Here is a 20,626-nt window from a genome sequence, read left to right as displayed (position 1 = left end):
ACAGTAGCCATGCTTTTTATACGTTAAAAATATAATAATAACTAGAGCAAATGAGCATAATATATTTGTTTGAATCAGCAGCTGTTTAAATTCAGCCACATTTCAAGATGCAATTTCTTAAAATAAGTGGAAGTATTAGAAGCTGGGCAGGAATTCATAAATACTTTCTAAATGAATACACCCTGAATTATCATATAGTAGATATTATGCAAATTAAAGTAGGGAGCAAATTATGGGGACATACTGTGTAAGATGTCTACTATGCACATTTTGAAACTTCTGCTAAGTTTCAGAAGAGTAAAGCATTTCATTAGAGATGTGCCTAGCTAATATATGGAAGAATGTTACCAGATATCAGTTAGTGAAACAACTGTTTGTTTATTACAGGATGAAGTATCTGAAGTTCTGCAGAAGTCTCTCTCTCTTGTTAATCCTGAATCTGCTGTAGATGAACAAAGGATGAATGGACTCAGTCAAAATCCTGAACGTCCCTATGTTGTACGAAATGACTGGATCCCTCCTCCACCAAAGATTTTAATATCTTCTATGTCAGATGACATCAAACAGGCCTCCTTTCCTACATGTCAGACTCCAGATGAGGAGCATTTTCATTTCTGGCCAAGTGAAGACGACACATCAGGCAATATTCCCATTACGACTGAATTAAGAAATCGCTCTGATTTGTTCCTAGAACTTGAAAAACAGGATCCTGTCCCTGTGTGTGGTGCTTTCTCAAGTGAAACTTCTATATGTTCTGCAGAAAATTCGTCTGACATCGATGTTGAGTGGAATGGCATAGATCAGCAACAATATGGAGACAGTGAATGCAGCAGTAATGTTAGTCCATTAAATGAACTGCATATGCCATATGTTGAGATAGAACAATGTAGGACTGATGACCAAGTAACAAACAACAGCACAAGTACAAAGGAACCTGACAACTCAGTTCAATTTGTTACATACAAAGGTCATTTTAAGGACTCTCATGATTATGAAGAAACATACGAAATGCCCAATATAATGAGGAACAGACTGCCTTCTGAAGAAGATGAGGCATACAAATATATTTTGGAGCTGAGTACAGAGAAAGCAGTGCAGGATGGGTCACCAGAGTTTTGTGATGAACAGGACCATCCATGTATAAAAGATCAGAATTCCACCAAGGACATTTTGATTTCAGAACAATCAACTGAAGATAAAATCATTGTTAGACAAACTGCTTCTGATGTATCCACATTCTCTGAGGAATCTTGCACATTTACGATAAAACCTTTACAAAGTGTTGAAAGTACTGGTGCCATTGCTAGAGAAGCCCATAATGATAAAGAACCTATTACCACACCTTCAGGACAAGCTTCGTTGAATAATATTAATCAAGATGAAATTGAAGGCAAAACCAAGAGCTCCTCAGTGTCTGTCATACCATTAGACTTAGTCTACTACCCACATTATGATGTTGCAATCTCCGATGTCATAAAAGCTTTTTCAGAGCCAACTATTGACTTGAACCTTCCCAAAGATAAAAACCACAATCTTACAAGTGACCTAGCATCAGATGTTTCAGCTAACCAAAATTCCAAAGACGACGTACAAATGATGGTTCATTTCAATAGGGTTTCATCTCAAGATGGGTCTCCAGGAGAGGAACATAATGAAACCATGGAATGTGAACAATACACTGAAGAGACTGCTGGTGCTGAGCAAATCACTTCTGATTTGAACTGGACATCAGCTCAAGCTTTAATGGAAGTTGATCCAGGAGCTTCAATAGTCAAGTCATCTAGTGACGAATTTGAACTTTTGGAAAGTAATAGGCATGTAGATAATGAAACTCTTGAAGAAATTACTTACCAAAGCATAAGCCTGAATGACAAAGCAAACATAAAAGAAGATTTTCAGGTAATATAAAGATACCATTGGATGTTTGTTTTGGAAATGATGTGCACTGCATTAGTTTTGTATTCCAACTTGATTTTTTTCCCTGGCATTGTGTCTAAATCCCTTCACAGTACATGCTAGCTCTGTACTGCCTTATAATAAACATATGTATTAGATGGCTTATACATGGATTTGGAAATGAGTGGGTCGATATGTAGGAATCACGCAAAAAATCATTTTGTATCATGAGAAGAAAAACAGACATGAATATAAGTTGAAAGAAAGTGCCCTAAAGACCAGAGAGTGGGTGGATTTAGTCAGGTCAGGTAAGATTGTGGTTCAGACTAGTAGAGTAAAGAAGGAAATCCTACAAGCAGTCCAGCTATAGGTTATTGTTTTCTTTTGATCCTTTAGAATGTTTCGGAGATTATATGTGCATTTTTTTAATGTTAGGTTTCTGAGAAGGAATATTGGGGCACGCAACTGTCTATCAGTAAGTCAAATTGTGCAGTGGACACACTGGAAGAAGAGCTGCATATAAAACATGAGGAAATGGATTTGGAGTATGCAGAGAATGGAAGCACTTCTCTTCTGGAACATGATGACAGTGAGGAGCATCCAAAGGACATACCGTAAGCTAAGCGAGAGTTATAGAGATTCAGAAAGTATTCAAACCCCTGCCATTTCTACACACTTTAATATATTGCACATTTCATTTTAAATGGATAAATTTACCATTTTTGCCCATCAACATGTTTTTCCGAAAGGTTTGCAAATTTGTTAAAAATCTAAATCTTAACTCTCACTTTCCTGTAATTATTCAGACTCTTAATTCAGTATGTTTTAGAAGCCTCTTTGGCAGTAATTACAGCTTTGTGTCTACTTGGCTGAGTTTCTTCAAGTTTTGAACTCCTGGATTTGGGCAGTTTAACCCATTCTTCCTGGCCGGTTTTTGTCAAGCTCCTTTAGATTGGATGGAAAGCATCTGTAAACTGCCATCTTCAGGTCTCTCCACAGATGTTTTATGGCGTTTAAGTCTGGTCTTTGGCTAGGCCACTCAAAACTTGTCCCAAAGCCACTCTAGCATTGTCATTATTATGGGTCATTATTATGCTGAAGCATGAACCATCGTCCCAGTCTGAGGTTGCCTGCACTCTGGAGCATGTTTCCTTCAAAGACCTCTCTGTGTAGTTCTGACCCGTTTCCCTATTCCTGCCACTGACAAGCATCCCCATAACACGATGGTGCCACCAACATGCGCAACTGTAGGGATGGTATTAGAAAGGTGATGAGCAGTACCTGGTCTTTGTCAGACATAGTGCTTGGAGTTCTGCCTAAAGAGTTCAATTCTTATCTCATTAGACTAGAAAATCTTTTTCCTTATGCCCTCAGAGTCATTTAAATATCCTTTGAAAACGCCAAGCAGGACATAACAACTCTGCAATAAAAGTCTAATTGATGGAGTGTTGCTAAGATTGTCATCCTCCCCACAGCTTTTTCCATCACAGCAGAAGACTTCTAAAGCTCTGTTAGATGGACCTCTGGGTTCTTGGTCAACTCTCTGGCCAAGGCCCTATTTGCATGGTTGCTCAGTTTAGTCAGACAGACAACTCTAGGAAGAATCCTGGTGGTTCCAAACTTCTTCCATTTCACAATTATTGAGTCCACTGTGCTGCTAGGAACACTCACAGCTTTGGAAATGCTTTTCGACATCAACGCTGATCTACAGTATGTCTCAACAGCATTTGATGACAAAGGTCTATAGAGAGTCTTTATAACTTGTTTTAGTCCTGATATGCAGTGTGAATTGTGGGACCTTCTCTACAGAGGTACAAGTATGCCTTTCTTCGTGATATCCAATCAATTCAGTTTGTCATTTCTAGACAGCTCATGGATAATTAAAGCAAACAGGATGCCCCTGACCACAATTTGGAGTGCTAAAGCAAAGGGTCAGAATACATAGATAAATGAAAGATTTTTGATTTTTAATAAATATGCACACACGTCTGAAAAATGTGTTCACTTTGTCATTCTATGTTATTTTTAAAACATTGCTAATTATTTCAAATTAAATCTACAACACAATAAAGTGTGCAGAAAGTGAAGGGGCCTAAATATTCTCAGAATCCATTGTGTTTTGCTCATTTGAATAATAGGCATTCTGTTTTTTGGTTGGTTGATTGGTTGGTCGGTTGTGCTTAAATAAATAGAGATAAAGTTAATAAGTCTGATACAATATTCACATAACTAAAAAATATATAACATCAGAAAAGGAGTATTATTCGCAGCTTAAAATTACATTTCACTGTCCTGGAGTCCAAGGTAAGTTTCTAGTACTAAAGCTTATGTTGCAAATTAACTTTGCAGACAGCCTCTAACTTCCTTCTACCCAGCAGTTCTATGTTTTTGGAACGCCGTTGTGAGTGCCTCCTTTTATCTGACTCAGTTTGGTTTGAATCTTAAGCAAAAATAATAACGTAAATCACCCAGATCATAAATGAAATGCAAAAGGACATGGTTTTTCTCATGTACTAAAGCTACCACCTGCATTATGTTGATAATTACATCTATTTTTGACAATTTCTGTTCTTGTTTTTCTTTTAATGGGTCAAGCAGTGAAGCATTGGAGTCATCACTTACTGAAAGCTTTCCTCTTCACAAAGAAGGCTACCGAAAACACCTGGAGTTTGGAGATTTCAAGGTATTTAATCAGACAAAATTCAAATCAAAATGAAAAACCCTTTTGGATGATTAGAAGACCCTTTGACGCACCTAATTATGTGTTTGTTTTTTTCCTCAGATTTGTGTCACTGATAATTTGTAAAATGACAAGTTAGAGGATTTTTTAAATAGGTATAGCCTTCATAACGATATGCAATTATCAAAGAATAGTTAACAGGAAATGTGTGAACTTTTGTTTGTAGTCCAGTGGCCAGCTCATTAGATGCGTATCTTTTGTTATCTTAGATGTGACCGTTTATTTTACATGTATTTAGAGAGTTTCAGAGAAAAGCCAAGCAAAATGACACCTTTTATTGGCTAACTAGAAAGATTACAATATGCAAGCTTTCGAGGCAACTCAGGCCCCTTCTTCAGGCAAGATGTAATCAATCTTCTTCAAGATGTAATTGATTACATCTTGCCTGAAGAAGGGGCCTGAGTTGCCTCGAAAGCTTGCATATTGTAATCTTTCTAGTTAGCCAATAAAAGGTGTCATTTTGCTTGGCTTTTTCTCTACATTCATAATGGCTAACACGGTACAACACCCTAGTACTAGAGAGTTTCAGAGAAAGCAAACATCCGATGTGGTGCCTGTAGCATGTTTGTTTTCATCATGGCTACATCTCTTCACTCAAACCCAGCTTCTTGGCAGAGCTCTTGTGCGGAGAACTCCCTGACTGTGTTCAGACCAACATTGGTTTCATTTACACCTTGCCCTAAAAAAAGGTGGATTGAGAAATAGATATGATCGAGAGAGGAACTGTAAACCAAAGCCAAAGTCAAATCCGGGTTTCTCCTACAGTTCACTGTTATCAAAATGTTAAACAAAGAATTGTATTAAGGAGACAAGGCAACGAATCTGAAACCAGGGAATCTAAACACACACACGCCTAAGACGGTTGTTTGAGGATGTCTGCAAACTCAAATAATGAGTTGTCTGATAAGTCACAAGTCCGTATTTATATCATCACGGTGGGTGTATTAATTACTGCACTATAACAATGGCAGCACCCATTAAGAAGATATGCAACAGATATGGCAGAATGACTTTTGTTATTAAGAATAATTAGAACAATAATAATAGAAGCTGAATATGCACTCTAAAATATTATAATTCACAGAATCACACCAGTTTCTATTCTGTGTTTAAGTTTTCAATGTTCGGAGTCTCTTCGTCTGCATGTTTTTTCCTCGATTTCCCCACTCTTCATCATGCTTACAAGTCATGTCTAATTCCCAGTCTGTCCCTAATCCACAGTTTGACCAGTCCTTTGCTTGTGACTAAGCTGTGTGTGTTTTCCAAATTTCATTACACCATTAGCCTCTGTCTCTCTTGCAGCTTGTCTGTCCCGGGACCCAAAGGCTTAACCACAGGTGACTCGTAGGCATAGAACAAAAACACTGAGTTGGTATTAGGCATTAGTCCAAATGTAATTGTATCGAGTTTTGTCATTACAAAATAGTGTTAATAAAAAAATGTGGCCTTGTATTGGGTATTGTATGACATTACGACATGACTGCAATGAAGCACAAAGGCAAACAAAAATGTCTTTCACCAAAAGTAGGGGATTTCAATCAGAGTTTACAGAACTAGAACTAAGGTATAACATGCTAAACTGACTGAACTTTGGCAGAACCTTTATTCCCAGTCTGTATAATGATACAAAGGTAAAAAACTTGGTGCAAGGTAGTAATTCCAAATAATTCCATAGAATACACATTTTACTACTATGAGTAGCCTGAAAGCACATCAGACCGTTCAAGTAATATAGTAAACTTGCAATTTATTGTCATTATTAAAGGAAACTTTATGATCTGTAATAACAGAAAAAAGAAGAAGTACAACTGAAGATGACAAAATTGTAAACCACTGCACAGGCCTTCTTACTCTACATAACTAGTTATGGCCGCCCTGGTACACTACAGTATATAGTCACAGAAGTTACCATTAACTACGTAGGTGTCCTCTGTGAGGGCTTCTTGTACAGCCCAACCCCTGCAGGGTAGAAGACCGTCTTCTAAAGCGACCATCTGCAGTAGCCCGATCCTGAATGAGTCTCCCACAGTTGGAAGAAAATACCTGGGGATAATCAAATTAAATAAAAATAATTATTAAAAGCAACTATTAACCTCATCGAACAAGATATTAATTGATAGACTACTCTCTATCTTAGTTTAGCCAGGAGGATCAGCATTGTCAAAATGGATATCCTTCCAAAACCTCTTTTAGAGTATCCCTGTATACAGTACAACAACAAATCCATTTTTAAGGAGTCATTTGTCTTAGAAATCAGAACAGCCACACTTTAATAAGGCGTCTCTACAGAGATTTAAAGGGGAAGCTGTCTCGCACTGACTAACTTGGCCCAATTCTACTACTGGGCTGTAAATGTCCATATAGCAGAACATTAAAAGACTGGTAGACGTCCGCTTCTTTACGATCTGCTTGGTTAGCAATGGAAGAGGAAATCCTGTGTGGCACGCGGCTGGGGGTGGTACCCAGCCGGGACGCCCAGAAGGACTGGAGGAGGGCTCATGCCTCCTCCGGACCGCCAGGGGGCGTCCCCATGCCTGGAGGACTTGGGACCTCAGCACTTCCGCCACACCAGGAAGTGCTGGGGGGAAGAAGGAAAAAGAGACACCCGGAGTGCTTCCGGAAAGACAGCCGGCACTTCCGCCACACAGGGGTGTGTCAGGGGAAGATTGCCGGGAACCACCTGGAGCACATCCGGGTGACTATAAATGGGGCCACTTCCCTCCTATCAATGAGCTGGAGTCGGGAGCAGGACGAAGCTCCTGGAGAGAAAGTAGAGGTGGCCCAGGGAGAAGGCGAGAGAAGGCCCAGGAGAAGGGAGACTGGGGCTAAAGCACTGTGAGTTGTGTGGATGACAATAAAAAGAAGTCTTTGGATAAAGATGCAGTGTCGGTCTGGTGGTGTCCGGGCAAGTCTCACACCTGTTCTAAATCCTAATAGCATGCTGTGCTCTGTGTTCCAGTTAACACTCATTTTTGTCAATTTATCAGCAGTCCATTTGTTCACAGTTTACTAAAATATTGAACTAATGTAGGATTCATTTGAACACAGAGAAGCTCCTGTTTGTTGCCCCCATACATAACAGCCACCTTCGGACATCTTTAACCTACATAGTATTCAATGTTTGAAAGGTGACACTTAGAGATCTCTAATAATATATTTGCATCTTTTGAACAAATTTGCAAATGTAATCTTCCAGTGACACAATTTACCTTCATTATACAAGTTTAAAACATTTGTTAAAAGCTACAGTATCTGTCCACTTTTTCCCTCATCTTTAACCTTTAGAGCAGTGTTTTCTAACCTCGGTCCTACATGGGGACCCTCGATGGCTGCAGGTTTTTGTTCCAAGCAGACTCCTAATCAGTGACAACACCTGATAGGACTGATCTCATTTAATTAGCTGGGATTATTTTTCTTTTATTAGACATTCAGAAAAGCACACCAGTATGATTTTTACATTTATAAGACATTCATAAATATTTCTGCTTTTGCTGTAGATTTCAATGCTTAACTCTCTTGTGTTGACTTAATTCTATTTTGCCCTTTCTCTGTGCAGTTTTTCCCCTTCATTGTATCTTATTAATGACAATTAAAAACGAGCAGAGCAGACACGCTGGCAAACAACACTGAATAATCAGAGGCTGCGAGTATTTTAGCATCAGACCCACTGATTAGTCCAAATAATGAATTAACTAAACAACTAGAACACTTGGAAAAGTAGAATGAAAATCAAGATGAAAATATTGTTACAAATTAAAAAATATATTATTCCCATATAACTGCTTGGTACATTTTAATATATATATATATATATTTTTTTACCAAACTTAGTTTTCTAATTTCTGTATTGTTCCCAAAACACAGAACTTGGGAAATAAAACATCACTTAAATAGCCCAGGAGTCCAATTAAAAACAAAAGCTGGTGGGAACAAAAACCTGCAGCCACAGGGGGTCCCAGGACCGAGTTTGGGAAGCACTGCTTTATCCCTAATGTGATACTGGCTAGTATGGTTGAAGATTTAGTAGGCATCTACAGTTTATAAATGAAATTTAAGGAACTTACTAATCAGTGATCTCGGGAATGATGGGAAAGGGATGTCTCAGTTACAATATAATTTCAGAAAAAGAACAGAATTCAGCCATTTCATATACATATACAGTATACGGTACATTCTAGTTCATCCCAGTTTACAACAGTGGCCCTCATTGGAGCCTGGTTCCTGCCTTGTGCTCCATGCTGATGGAGTAGACTCTGGCTTCCCATGACCCTCAATTGTATTAAGCAGGTCGATGTAGTTTGATCCTATGTATAGCTTTAATTTGTAGCCTTGATTTACTCAATTGGTTTTGTGACGGTGATCGTTTTGTCATTTTGCAAAACATCTTATGGTGTTGGTTAATATAAAAGATATATCTATAGTGTGAGATTTTATTATAATTATTAAATATATCATTATTAAATATACCATGGATACACCATTAGTCCATTTTTGTGCTAATTTAGTGCAATGGCAAAGCAGAGTCTTACAAAATACATCAAATGTCTCCTTCTTTTTAGGCACCCAGAAATGAAGTCACGGAAGTACTTCCAGAATTTGATGAAAATATACCTGGTGACATCAGGTATGCATACTCTGTGTGTGTACAGTATGTGTATCAAATACTTATCCTTTTTTCACTTTGGGTATGCGTTCTTATTTTAATATCAGCACACATAATAATTTCCTTAATCTTAATTATTGGCTAAAATTAATATTAGTTTTTAAAGGAATACTCCACCCAAAAATACTTTTTATATGTTACTTACCTCATGTAGTTAGTATTGATGATCAAGAAAAAAAATCTCATGTTTTCATGCATAACATAGAGTAAAGAAATTTATGAAAATGATGGAACCCAAAGATAACCAGCAGCAACCAACGTGTAAAACGGCCGTGGAAAGAAGAAAAAAATATCATGTTGCATAATACGCATGTCTGTTATCCAGTTTTATGCTGAATGATAATGTTCAGATATCTCAAAATGCACAAAAAGTTATTTTAAGATATCTAGAAGTGCATTTGAGATATCTTCAAAATGTGTAGGAAGTTATTTTATGACTGTCGCTCAAAATTCACTGTTGTTTCGAGATATGCAAAATACATTTTTAGATTATCTCAAGTTCACTTCATGATTTCCTAAAATGGGTCTCTGCTCATTTCAAGATATCTCAAATATTATTTGTATACATCTCAAATACATTAGAACAGGGGTAGGCAACGTCGGTCCTGGAGTGCCACAGTATGTGCAGGTTTTTGTTCCAACCCAGTTCCTTAATGAGAACTCAATTATTGCTGATGAAGCACATATTGCTTAAGTGACATTTTAATGCTTCATTTTAGTGGTCTCGCTTATTAAGGTTCTCCAACCTTATATGCTTATTTCAATCTTAAACTGCTGCATTCAGTGTTTTAATTGCTCCTTATTAGCAATAAGATGTAAAACAGGGGTAGGCAATGTCGGTCCTGGTGAGCCGCAGTGGCTACAGGTTTTCATTCAACCCAATTGCTTAATTAGAAACCAATCATTGCCAATCTCAGACCTTATTTAATTTTATGGCTTGTTAGTCTGTGCAATGTAAGGCTTTTATATCGTAGATTTTTTTCCTTTTCAAGGATATCATCCAAATGATTTGAAGCCTAAAACAGATCATTTTCAGTCTGTCACATTTTTCTATTAAGTGTTTTATTAAATCAAACCGTGCATGATGAACACACACAGATGTAATTGGAAAAAAGCTAGCTGGAGAACTGCTGGCTGCTTTGTCTTTTACATCTTATTGATCTTATTGCTAATAAGGAGCAATTAAAACACTGAATGCAGCAGTTTAAGATTGAAATAAGCAATTAAGGTTGGAGAACCTTAACAAGCGAGACCACTAAAATGAAGCATTAAAATGTCACTTAAGCAATATGTGCTTCATCAGCAATAATTGAGTTCTCGTTAAGGAACTGGGTTGGAACAAAAACCTGCACATACTGTGGCACTCCAGGACCGACGTTGCCTACCCCTGCATTAGAAGATATCTTTAAAAACATGTGAAACTACTTCAAGATAGCTGAATATCATGTTCAGATATATATATATATACTGCATATATATACTCGCGTATTAGTCGGAAAATTTATGCCTTAAAATTCATTCAAAAAAACAGGGTCGACTTATCCGCGGGGCAACACAATTTAATAATTATAAGCCAGCAATGGGTCTTTTTACTTCTGGTACATGCTTCCTCAGTTGGTTTGCCCAGTTGATTTCATACAAGGGACGCTATTGGCGGATGGCTGAGAAGCTACCCAATTAGAGCAAGCAGTTAAGTTCCTGTGTGCTGATTGGCTCAGCGATGGAGCGCCAAATTCGATTCCGCTGCATTAACCAGGAAGTCTCGTCTCACTCATTCAACATCAACGTGTTTCGCTGTGTAAAGAGTTAACTTTTGTGCTCTTTTGTGTTTATCTTTGTGCATAGTTAAGCCCTTCGTTATGGCTCCAAATCGATCTGCTCCTGCTACTGCTTCAGAGGCCGTGCCCAAGCACCAATGGAAGATGCAAACGATTACCATAATTATAATTATTTATAATTAGTTTTACCCTCGACTTATACACGAGTCATAACAAATTTCGTAATTTTCAGCTTAAAAAATACACTTGACTTATCTGCGAGATCGACTGATATGCGAGTATCTACGGTATATATTACAATTTAAGATATTTCCAATACATTTCAAGATATCTTAAAATAGACTGGAAGTCCCACTGAAAGAATAGACAGTTTTACAAGAAGTGATCTGGAGATACCTTGACATGTTTTTTAAAAGTCTTAAAAGGCATGCAGTGTCAATTTGAGATATCTGGAAATGTATTTGAAATATCTTGAAATTGATTTCAGATATTTCAAAATCTGTTGCAGATATCTTCAAATGTAAATGAACATATTTTGAAATATTTCAACAGGAATTTCAGCTATTTTAAAAAAGTAAATTGCATTTTATGATGTCTGAAATTAATTTTGAGATATCTGTAAATGTTAATATTTACTACATCAAGCTGAATTATCAGGGTGGAGTGTGAGTTTAGTTTGGTGCTCCTTAAGTGGTAATGACACAGTAATATTCACATTAATATTTGGTTAATTAATAATGGGAATGGTTAAGGTCAGCTTCTCATCATACTTGAGACTGGATCACTTATCTGTCTACAATCATTTTCAGATGGAGACCCCTCAATGGACAGAACTCTACAGAAAAGGAAAGGCAGTACATTGAAGAGCCTGAGAGTGGAGCCAATTCTGTGTCGATATATCTGCTTGTCTTCTTATGGATGCTGGTCTACTGCATTATCATCATTCCAAAAGTGAACTTTGAAGCACTGCCATTTGATTTATAGTGGACACTATAAATGACCAACCATGTTTGATATTTTGTTTTGTTTTTTTTGTTTTTATTAAGAGTCCCTTTTTTATTGAATCACAGAAGGAGATTAAGATTCTTAAGATTCTTAGCCTATGCAGCTCACTTAGAACTGTCACAGTCACTGATACCCCCAGAGAAGACAAAAAATTCCACAACTATGCAATGAAGGTCTTGAATGTTTGGAGCACAACATCCACACAATTATTGTGCAAAATAGTCTAAACCCTCAAAAAGCCGTGTAACACAAGACTTGTTATTATTGAGGTCGGTCACTAGTGGTCCATTGATGGGGTTTTGTTTTTTTTTTAAATAATAATTTGCCTGTTACAGTGCATCAGTGACATGTGGCCTGATCTGGCTCAGTGGCTCTTGTCACATAATTTCCAGAAGAGTCTTTGAGCCTTGCTTTATTAATAGTGTTGTTGTAAAGATGTAAAGAGTTATATACAAATGTTATAGTGCGCGCTATTACAAGAATGAAAAAATTAGTTGTGTAAATTTTATAACATGTTTTTCTCTAAATTTATAGCTTTATTTATGGTATTTTCACATTCTAATGTCAAACTTTAGCATGTATCTAAAGTTTTAAATTTGACAAATATTATGATGCAAATGTTTTGGCATTTGAAAGATGATTTGTTTCTAAGTTTGCAGTTTTATGATAAATTCTCAGTAGAATTTGGGATTCACTTTGGTGGATGCCAAAATTGTTGTGGAAACACACATTGGTTTTTGTAATACAAAGAAAACAAAACCAGTTTTGTGGTGGGTTGCAGTGCATTTACCAGTAATCTTGACAAAATCAGGACAAAATTATCTGATATTTGCCAAATGCAGTACACTTTCAGAGGTAATTCTGCCATTTTATAGTATTTTTAAAAACTCTGTCTTGGAGAGCTCAAAAAGCACAAACCTAAGCAACGGGAGAGAACTGCCAAAGAACTAAAAAGCAGTTTAATTGTCGGCTGGACGCTTCTTCTTGAATCTTTTTATCATTTTTAATGTTATGCTTTTCATTTTTTTCAGAAGTTTTTATTTTAAATAGTTTATTTCAAAGAACTCACAACTAAATTTAAGAGACAGCACTGATAGAATTATCAGGTAACTTATCATTCAGCATTTGCACCTTTTCGAGTCTAACATTACATTTTATATACAGTATATATATATCAGTGTGCTTTATATAAATAGGCAGATCTTAAGTGCTTAATGGGTAAGTGTGGCATTTTTCAAGTCAAAGTTATATAGAAACACAAATGACTTTTTATGACAAGTGTCAGATAATCACAGAATTACTATTGCTTTATACTTTATATTCTCAATGGCATGCTGGGTGACGAGAGTCCTCACCACCAGCTTTGTCCATTAGAGTTTTATTTTGTCTTTTATAATGTACATAGAGCAGCTGAAAGTTAATTTTATTTATATTTTGGGGTACTTAACATAATGATTTTGTATCAGATTTGTGAAGAAAGTGGTATAGTTTTTGCCTTAAATTCATTTTTGTACCGTAACGGCTCTTGCAAAAATACTAATGGAATTTTATTCTGAAGCGTTAATATCCTGCCATTTGGCCAGCTTTTGACAACTTATTTATTTATTTATTTTTTATTTGGCACTTCTTACACAATATTGCTGTTACAGTGCATTGATATTGCAGACTGTCTTGTATCCATCTGTTCAGCTGAATTTTACTGGAAATATAACTCTAGAAAGTTGAATAACCAAATTAAACTGGTGGCTTTACACAAGTTCTTTAACTGTAGTATATATAATGTTATATTTTGGTGTAATTCTTTGAACAATGTATTTTTTGTAAAACTTGTACACGGTAGAAAACTCTATTTTTTCTGTTTTTGTAAATGAATATGTGATGCATATATACACAGAAATGAGTGTACTTTAGTTAACGGAAGCCATGACATTACTCTGACTAGAATGAAGGCGACGTCAATCACTTCTTTTAAGATCTAAAGCGTTGCACTATAAAATCACTTTCTGTTTTGGATTTTGCAGTGTAAAGATAATTTTATGTCCTTAAGACTGTCTCTGTGTCTAATAATACAGCTGAGCTTTATCGAAATTTCAAAATGCTTTGTTTTGCATTGCTCTGAATGTAACTGCCCATTACTTGGAACAGTTTATGAAGGTGGGAACGATCTTTAATGACCAGGACTCTTTACCGAGTCAGGGGCTTTTGTAAGCGTGTAACAGATAAAACGGGTAAAGTCATTTCCATGTGTAAAAATAAAAAGAAGGGTGGAGACATTAGTGATATCGCAACTGTACATAAATCAATGTTTCTTTACTTTTTTTCCCCAACACGAGGTGTTTCTGCAGTTTGGTATTCCAGCTTTACTGTTTGAAGAATAGTTCACAGTTAAGATTGATGACTGAAAATGAAAAGGGACGTTGACTGTTGCAGTCTTAGCTTAATTATGATTTTACATTTCTGGTTGCTACTTTCTAAAAAAAAAAAAACTGCTTTCTGGACAATCACTATCATCTTATAAACCGTGATTCCACTCGTTTTCCAGATATAAAAACCTTTTATTTGGTAATGATCATTTTGGTAGTGTAAATGAATTCTATATACAGTACTATGAGGACAAACGGGGCAAGTTCAAGTGTTGGGGTCTCCAGGAAGGTCTCCATTTAATTAGCAACAATGCTAATTAATATTCAGAAACTAAAGAAGGCATGCTATTGTTTAGTGTCGTGATTGAAGTTGTGTCCGCCTCTAGCATTTGCAATCGGTGTAATGAACATTTCTTTAATAGCTGGGTGACCGGATGGGTCAGGGCTTCCAAGGCAGGCCGGCAGGAAGTGTTGTCTTCACTCTCAGGACGGTAGTGGAGAAGAGGTGAGTCACTGAGTCCCGCTCTTATTTGTCTCCCAGTTTACCTCATGAGCTGCGCCTCCTCCGTGCTCCCGCAGTGTCCGTACATGACAATACCTTAAGTCAACCAGCACCATTTTTTGTTTAGTGGTTTCTACTTTTGAGAGTTGGATTGCTTTTTCTTAAGCCTTTCCAACCTTCCTGACTCCTGAACAGCGCTCAGTATGCCGTGATCTTCATAACTGTGTCTCTGTGAAACCGGGCGTCTCATGCTAGTCACAGCACTTAGAAGAAGGACGTTTATCTTGACAGGCTTGAAATGCACACAGTCTGGTGTGATATTGCAGAAAGAGGGCTTAAGCATTTCATCGTAGCGCTGTGTCCCTGTGCACTTGTAATGGAGCACTAGAAACGTTGATTTGCAGCTCTACGTGAAGCATCTCCACCCAATGCTTTAATCTGCCAAATGACCGGGCTGAGCTGGGCTTTTGCTGGAAAAACAGAACGTTAAAACTCACAGAAGGCCTTCAAATCTGTTTTACCAACCCAAGGGGCCCAGGCATAAATCACGGGTTACTCCTTCAGGAAAAGAAAGTTAAATTACGACACAACTACCAAGTTAGAGCACATGCTAACTTTTTTGGAAGCGTCATAACAGCATAATTATGTTTTTTGTTTTAACCTTTGTTGACAACAAGCCCCCATGATGGTACGTGACAAGTTGATTAATAATACACTAGGGGCACGGATCACACATCTCCAGCTTCGAATCGGCTCAAGGGAACAGTCTGGGAGTAAGTCTGAAAAGTGATTGATGTGATCTTGTTGTGCATACCAGTGGAGTTTATAGTAAATGTAGTAAAAGAGATTTTTGTGAAGATTAATTAGAAAATGGACACAGTTTTCCTTTTTCTTGCACTAAGAAATGCCAACACATTTCCTTTTTTTTGTGCTATTTGCTACTAAGTTCTTGTTTAACTTTTTTTTAGTTGTTTAGTATTTTTTATATACTTTTTGCTTTATACTTGCAAACTTTAAAGTATCATCTAATTTATTCATTTTTCAAAATGTAACCAACATAAGGTGGATCTTCTGTTATTAGAATTACCATATGATGATGCATTGTAAATCTGTTGTATTAGTATTAGTTTTATTAGTAATACTTTTAATTACACTGAGACACCAAGCACATTTCCTAAGTGGCAACTCTTACTGTTTTTTAATGTTTTAAACATGTTATATGATTGACTGCTTCAGACTAGTGAAGGGCTTTCTGCATGTAACATGTACAGTGATTGTATTTTGTGGGAAGGCAGCGCATTCATTGTTGTATACGAAATATAAATCTTTACAGATTACATTTAAGTTTTAAACAGCTCATTAAATACTAACTTGTGCTAAAAATCTCATTTGTCTTATTGAAGCCCAACATATTTACAGTGAGCTTTATGGGGTTTATATAAACTTTGTTTTTTTTTTCATTCCTAAAATAATTTCCTCCACAATTCACAGCATTTAAATAATGTCATAGCAACTGGAGCTGAGTTGTGTTATAAAAATGATAAAAACACAAGGAAATCTGTGACAAAAAAAGTTTTAGAGCTCCTCAGTAACGTGCAATTACGTAAAAATAATAAAATGCTTAAACTTGCCTGATTCCGCTCAGAGTTATGAGGGGCCTGCAGCTCTCCCAGTATCACCTGGCAGAAGTCAACTCCCCAGTCTGTCTCAACGGGCACTAAAACACGAGAATCACCCAAACCACCAACCTGTACACGTTTGGGACAAAAACCCACCAGCAGATGACTGAGCGCAAGATACACACTCAGGAATCAGCAGCTCTGACCACTGCACCACCATGACTGCCCTGCTAAACGTAAATGCCATGTGTTGTAAGAAATGATGGATATTTAGTTAAATATGGCGACCAAATATTATTTTTACTTATGAAAAGGAATTGTTACATAGTTTATATAGCACTTGGATCTGTGACATTATTCTGGACTGTCAGAATATAATATACTTCCTGTACTTAATAAAAGGCAAAGCAAGCGAAACATTTGGTTTCATTTTGTATCCTCTCACAAGTCAATGAAATGCGACATCTTGAGTGCTGTTTTCAGAAAGTACTTTATGTGACAGGCAGGTCTGAACTGCGTAATGGGTAAAAAAAAGTGAAACTTATTTCTTTACAAACACGTTATATATGCAAAATTGTGTTCTAAAGTTAATAGTATTATATGTTTAGAATATTTTAAGCTTTTATTTCATGTAAATAAAAAGTTACCTAAATGATGTCCTATGCAGTGACTGCAAGCAACAAAATATTCTTTCATTTTTTCGATTACGTCTTAGATAAATAATTTTAGTAAAAAAAATGTATTTCAGTTACAAATGTTAATAGTGTTTTAAATTATGTATAATTGTTTTATATTAAATATATTTAGAATGAAACATCCTTAATTTGAACATTTTTCGTTCATGATTCTTTAATAACCTTTTAATTTTTATTTTAACTATTATTTTGTATTGAATTGCACTATGCTATTATTAATATTATTTTTTTAAAACCGCTCCTCGCACAGTAGACACCCAAATTGCTTAAGCAATGTGGAGTAAAGTCGCTTCTGGGGCCTTCAAACTCCAGTCACTAGTAAATCTGTCCCTGGCCAGAGCTTGGAGGCCGCATACAAACCGATAACTAATTTGCAGTTTTTTATTGTATACAATATGATAAACTAAAGATCATAACATGAACACATTTAAGAAGGACAAGCAGCTAATGTTGTACATCCCAGCAAGCTCTTGATGTTTGGCGGAGTGGTGGCTCTGAGCCTAGGGATCTGCACTGGCAGTCGGAAGGTTGCCAGTTTGAATCCTGTAAATGCCAAAATGGGACTCTGCTCTGTTGGGCCCTTAAGCAAGGAAGGCCCTTAACCTGCAATTGCTGAGCACTTTGAGTAGTGAGAAAAGCGTTATATAAATGCAAAGAATTATTATTATTATTATTATTACAGAAGGCCTCTCACTCCCTTATAATGGCACACCTGCCTCTGACCAGCACTTCAGGTGCCGATTCCATCAAGTAAAATGAACTTTATCTCACTCACTTTATCTGTTTCCAAGTTTTACATTTGTGGACCAGCAGGGATGACTTGAAGTGCTCCTTTCAAATAAACAGGAGTGTAGCAGCATGCACACAACAACGACTTGATGTGGTGGTGTAGTGCAGGCCTGGGTTTCGCTTACAGGTGCCGTCTTATCTGTCATGACAGCTGGTGGTGTCTTACAGCCGCACTACAGCCTGGCATGTTTATGGCTTCTGGGATTATGTCCTAAATAGGGGATGGTTGAAAAAGCCTGTTTTGATTGTCAGATGGACAGCACGGTGGCGCAGTGGGTAGCGCTGCTGCCTTGCAGTTAGGAGACCCGGGTTTGCTTCCCGGGTCCTCCCTGTGTGGAGTTGTCATGTTCTCCCCGTGTCTGTGCGGGTTTCCTCCCACAGTCCAAAGACATGCAGGTTAGGTGCATTGGTAGTCCTAAATTGTCCCTAGTGTGTGCTTGGTGTGTGTGTGTGTGTGTGCCCTGTGTTGGGTTGGCGCCCTGCCCAGGATTTGTTCCTGCCTTGCACCCTGTGTTGGCTGAGATTGGCTCCAGCAGACCCCCGTGTCCCTGTAGTTAGGATATAGCAGGTTGGACACTGACTGACTGACTGACTGACTGTGTGATTGTCAGACATGAAGCAATATTTGCTGTTCTACATTTTTATGGTATTTTTAGAAATGAAAGCCACTCATTGTGCATTGGACAATCTCCGATTCCTCTCCAGTCACCCAAAAAGCAGTAGGATCATTTGGCTTTGTTCTGCCTGTCACTTTGATGAACACACCTTTCCTGCTTGGCAGGTTTTCATCTACGTTACAAATACCTACCCAACAACAATAATTCCACTCCCAAACGTTTTTACTTCATGAAATAATTTAATTTGAATGAATCTAGAGAATCCAGTAAGCTCCAGTTACAAAATTTGTCATCTAACAGTTGTTTAAATGGGGAAGTTTATAGAAAAAGTGATCTCCTTGCTCTACAGTGTATTCATTCCCATTTTCCTTTGGACCTGTGATACACAATAGATGAAGAAATCATCAGGGATTAGGCCATCAGAGTGGACTTTGATTTGTGACCCCCAACAACGTATTTAACCCACCAATCTCAAGATCACGAATATGTGTCCTGACTTGGGATGTACAATACCTGTACAGTAAAGCCCTCAGTTAGGGTATGTAAGCTGGCAACTCCACTTCTCAGACTCCCAGCCCATTTCATAAGATGCTTCCTTTCAATTGTGCTTTGTATGGACACCAAGACAACTTCTTGAACCAAATGTGCATTTGACATATTTGAATTTCCAGTATTACACCAAGGGCTTCCACAGTAAGCAATGGAGAACCTTAGATGACTTCTGCTGAAAATCAAAAACAAATAAACATGGGGAAAAAAACCAAAACTAGTGTATCAGGAAAAGAAGCGGCTAATTAGCTGACATTTGTACCTGTATGATCACATTCCATTCTTCATCGTCATCTGCTATATACATAAAATAAAAGCAAAAAATAGATCACATTTCTAAAGCGGTGATTCGAAAAAACGAAACCATTATTTGGTAGAAACATGCAAATGATTGTCAAAATCCTGATGAAAAGTAACACAGATTTTAAGAACACATGGCACCAGTTTATATGAGATGTATCTTTTTGAGATGTTCTTACATTGTAATTGACAGGCAGGACATTCCAGGATTGTCACAATAAATGTAGAAACAACAGTGCAGCCGTCTATTTACTGAACTTTCACATTTCCATGAAGGAGTCGTGCCACTTTATTTCATATTGTGACCTTCTATAGCAAACACCATCCTGTGGTTCTTTATAGCTTTAAAGGCACAGCACAATTGTTTTAAGTGATTTTCTATACCTGGAGTACAGACAGGTTAAGCAAGCAGCTTAGCATCACTTGAGATGGAGACACAGGAGCCAAGTTCAGGATTCATAGACCTGGACTGACACTGGCGACCTGTCTGCTCCTCAGCCACACTAACTAGGAATCAGATGCAGAAAATCGATGCTCTTACTCACTCACTTACTCCTGCCGGGCCAATCTGGTGTCACCAACTTAACATTTGTTGGATAAAATACAAAAACACAATGCCAGAGATAAACTGGTCAAACCCACAGTGAGGCTGTTCAGACTGGGCTTTGTACCCATTTCTCTGGAGCTGCACAACAACAGTGTGGCCCACTGCACCAGCATGTCATTCCAGGCTTGTGAAATTCTAACCTTTATAAAATTATTCTCATTTGTGCTCCGTAGTGTTTGTCGTATCCATGAATATAAAGGTTTCATAAATTTGCTTTTTTTTGTTACGGGTTAACATTTTAGTACAAATAAAAAGATTATTTTGTATTTACTGTGAAGGAATTTTGTTTTGTTACAGGAGCCAGCATGACCATAGGTCACATCGAGTAACGTCATGAGAGCAATGGTGTAAAAGCCGGCGATGCAGTCCATTCACTGTCCAAGTTTGACTCATTGTAATTTCAGTTTAAAGTGTGTTCAGGTTAGAGTTTGAAGGCATACAGTATATTAACGATTCATTTCTGACTTTGATTTTGATTACATTTTTGGTTTAAGCTGTTGTTT

General features: G+C 37.3%; 1 protein-coding gene across 1 annotated transcript in view; it reads left to right on the top strand.

Moving 5' to 3' along the window:
• The window catches only part of LOC114667047 (calmin-like), a 105,736-nt gene extending 89,406 nt beyond the window's left edge, over nucleotides 1-16,330 (top strand). The window contains exons 9-13 of the mRNA XM_028822149.2: nucleotides 388-1,899; nucleotides 2,332-2,510; nucleotides 4,495-4,579; nucleotides 9,196-9,260; nucleotides 11,887-16,330. Of these exons, the coding sequence (XP_028677982.1) occupies nucleotides 388-1,899; nucleotides 2,332-2,510; nucleotides 4,495-4,579; nucleotides 9,196-9,260; nucleotides 11,887-12,061 (2,016 nt within the window). The 3' untranslated portion in view covers nucleotides 12,062-16,330. The remainder of the gene's footprint in view (nucleotides 1-387; nucleotides 1,900-2,331; nucleotides 2,511-4,494; nucleotides 4,580-9,195; nucleotides 9,261-11,886) is intronic.
• The last annotated feature ends 4,296 nt before the right edge of the window (nucleotides 16,331-20,626 follow it).

The sequence above is a fragment of the Erpetoichthys calabaricus genome, chromosome 16 (genome assembly GCF_900747795.2).
Source record: "Erpetoichthys calabaricus chromosome 16, fErpCal1.3, whole genome shotgun sequence".
Classification (NCBI taxonomy): Eukaryota; Metazoa; Chordata; class Cladistia; order Polypteriformes; family Polypteridae; genus Erpetoichthys; species Erpetoichthys calabaricus.
This window is presented reverse-complemented; position numbering and strand designations above follow the sequence as displayed.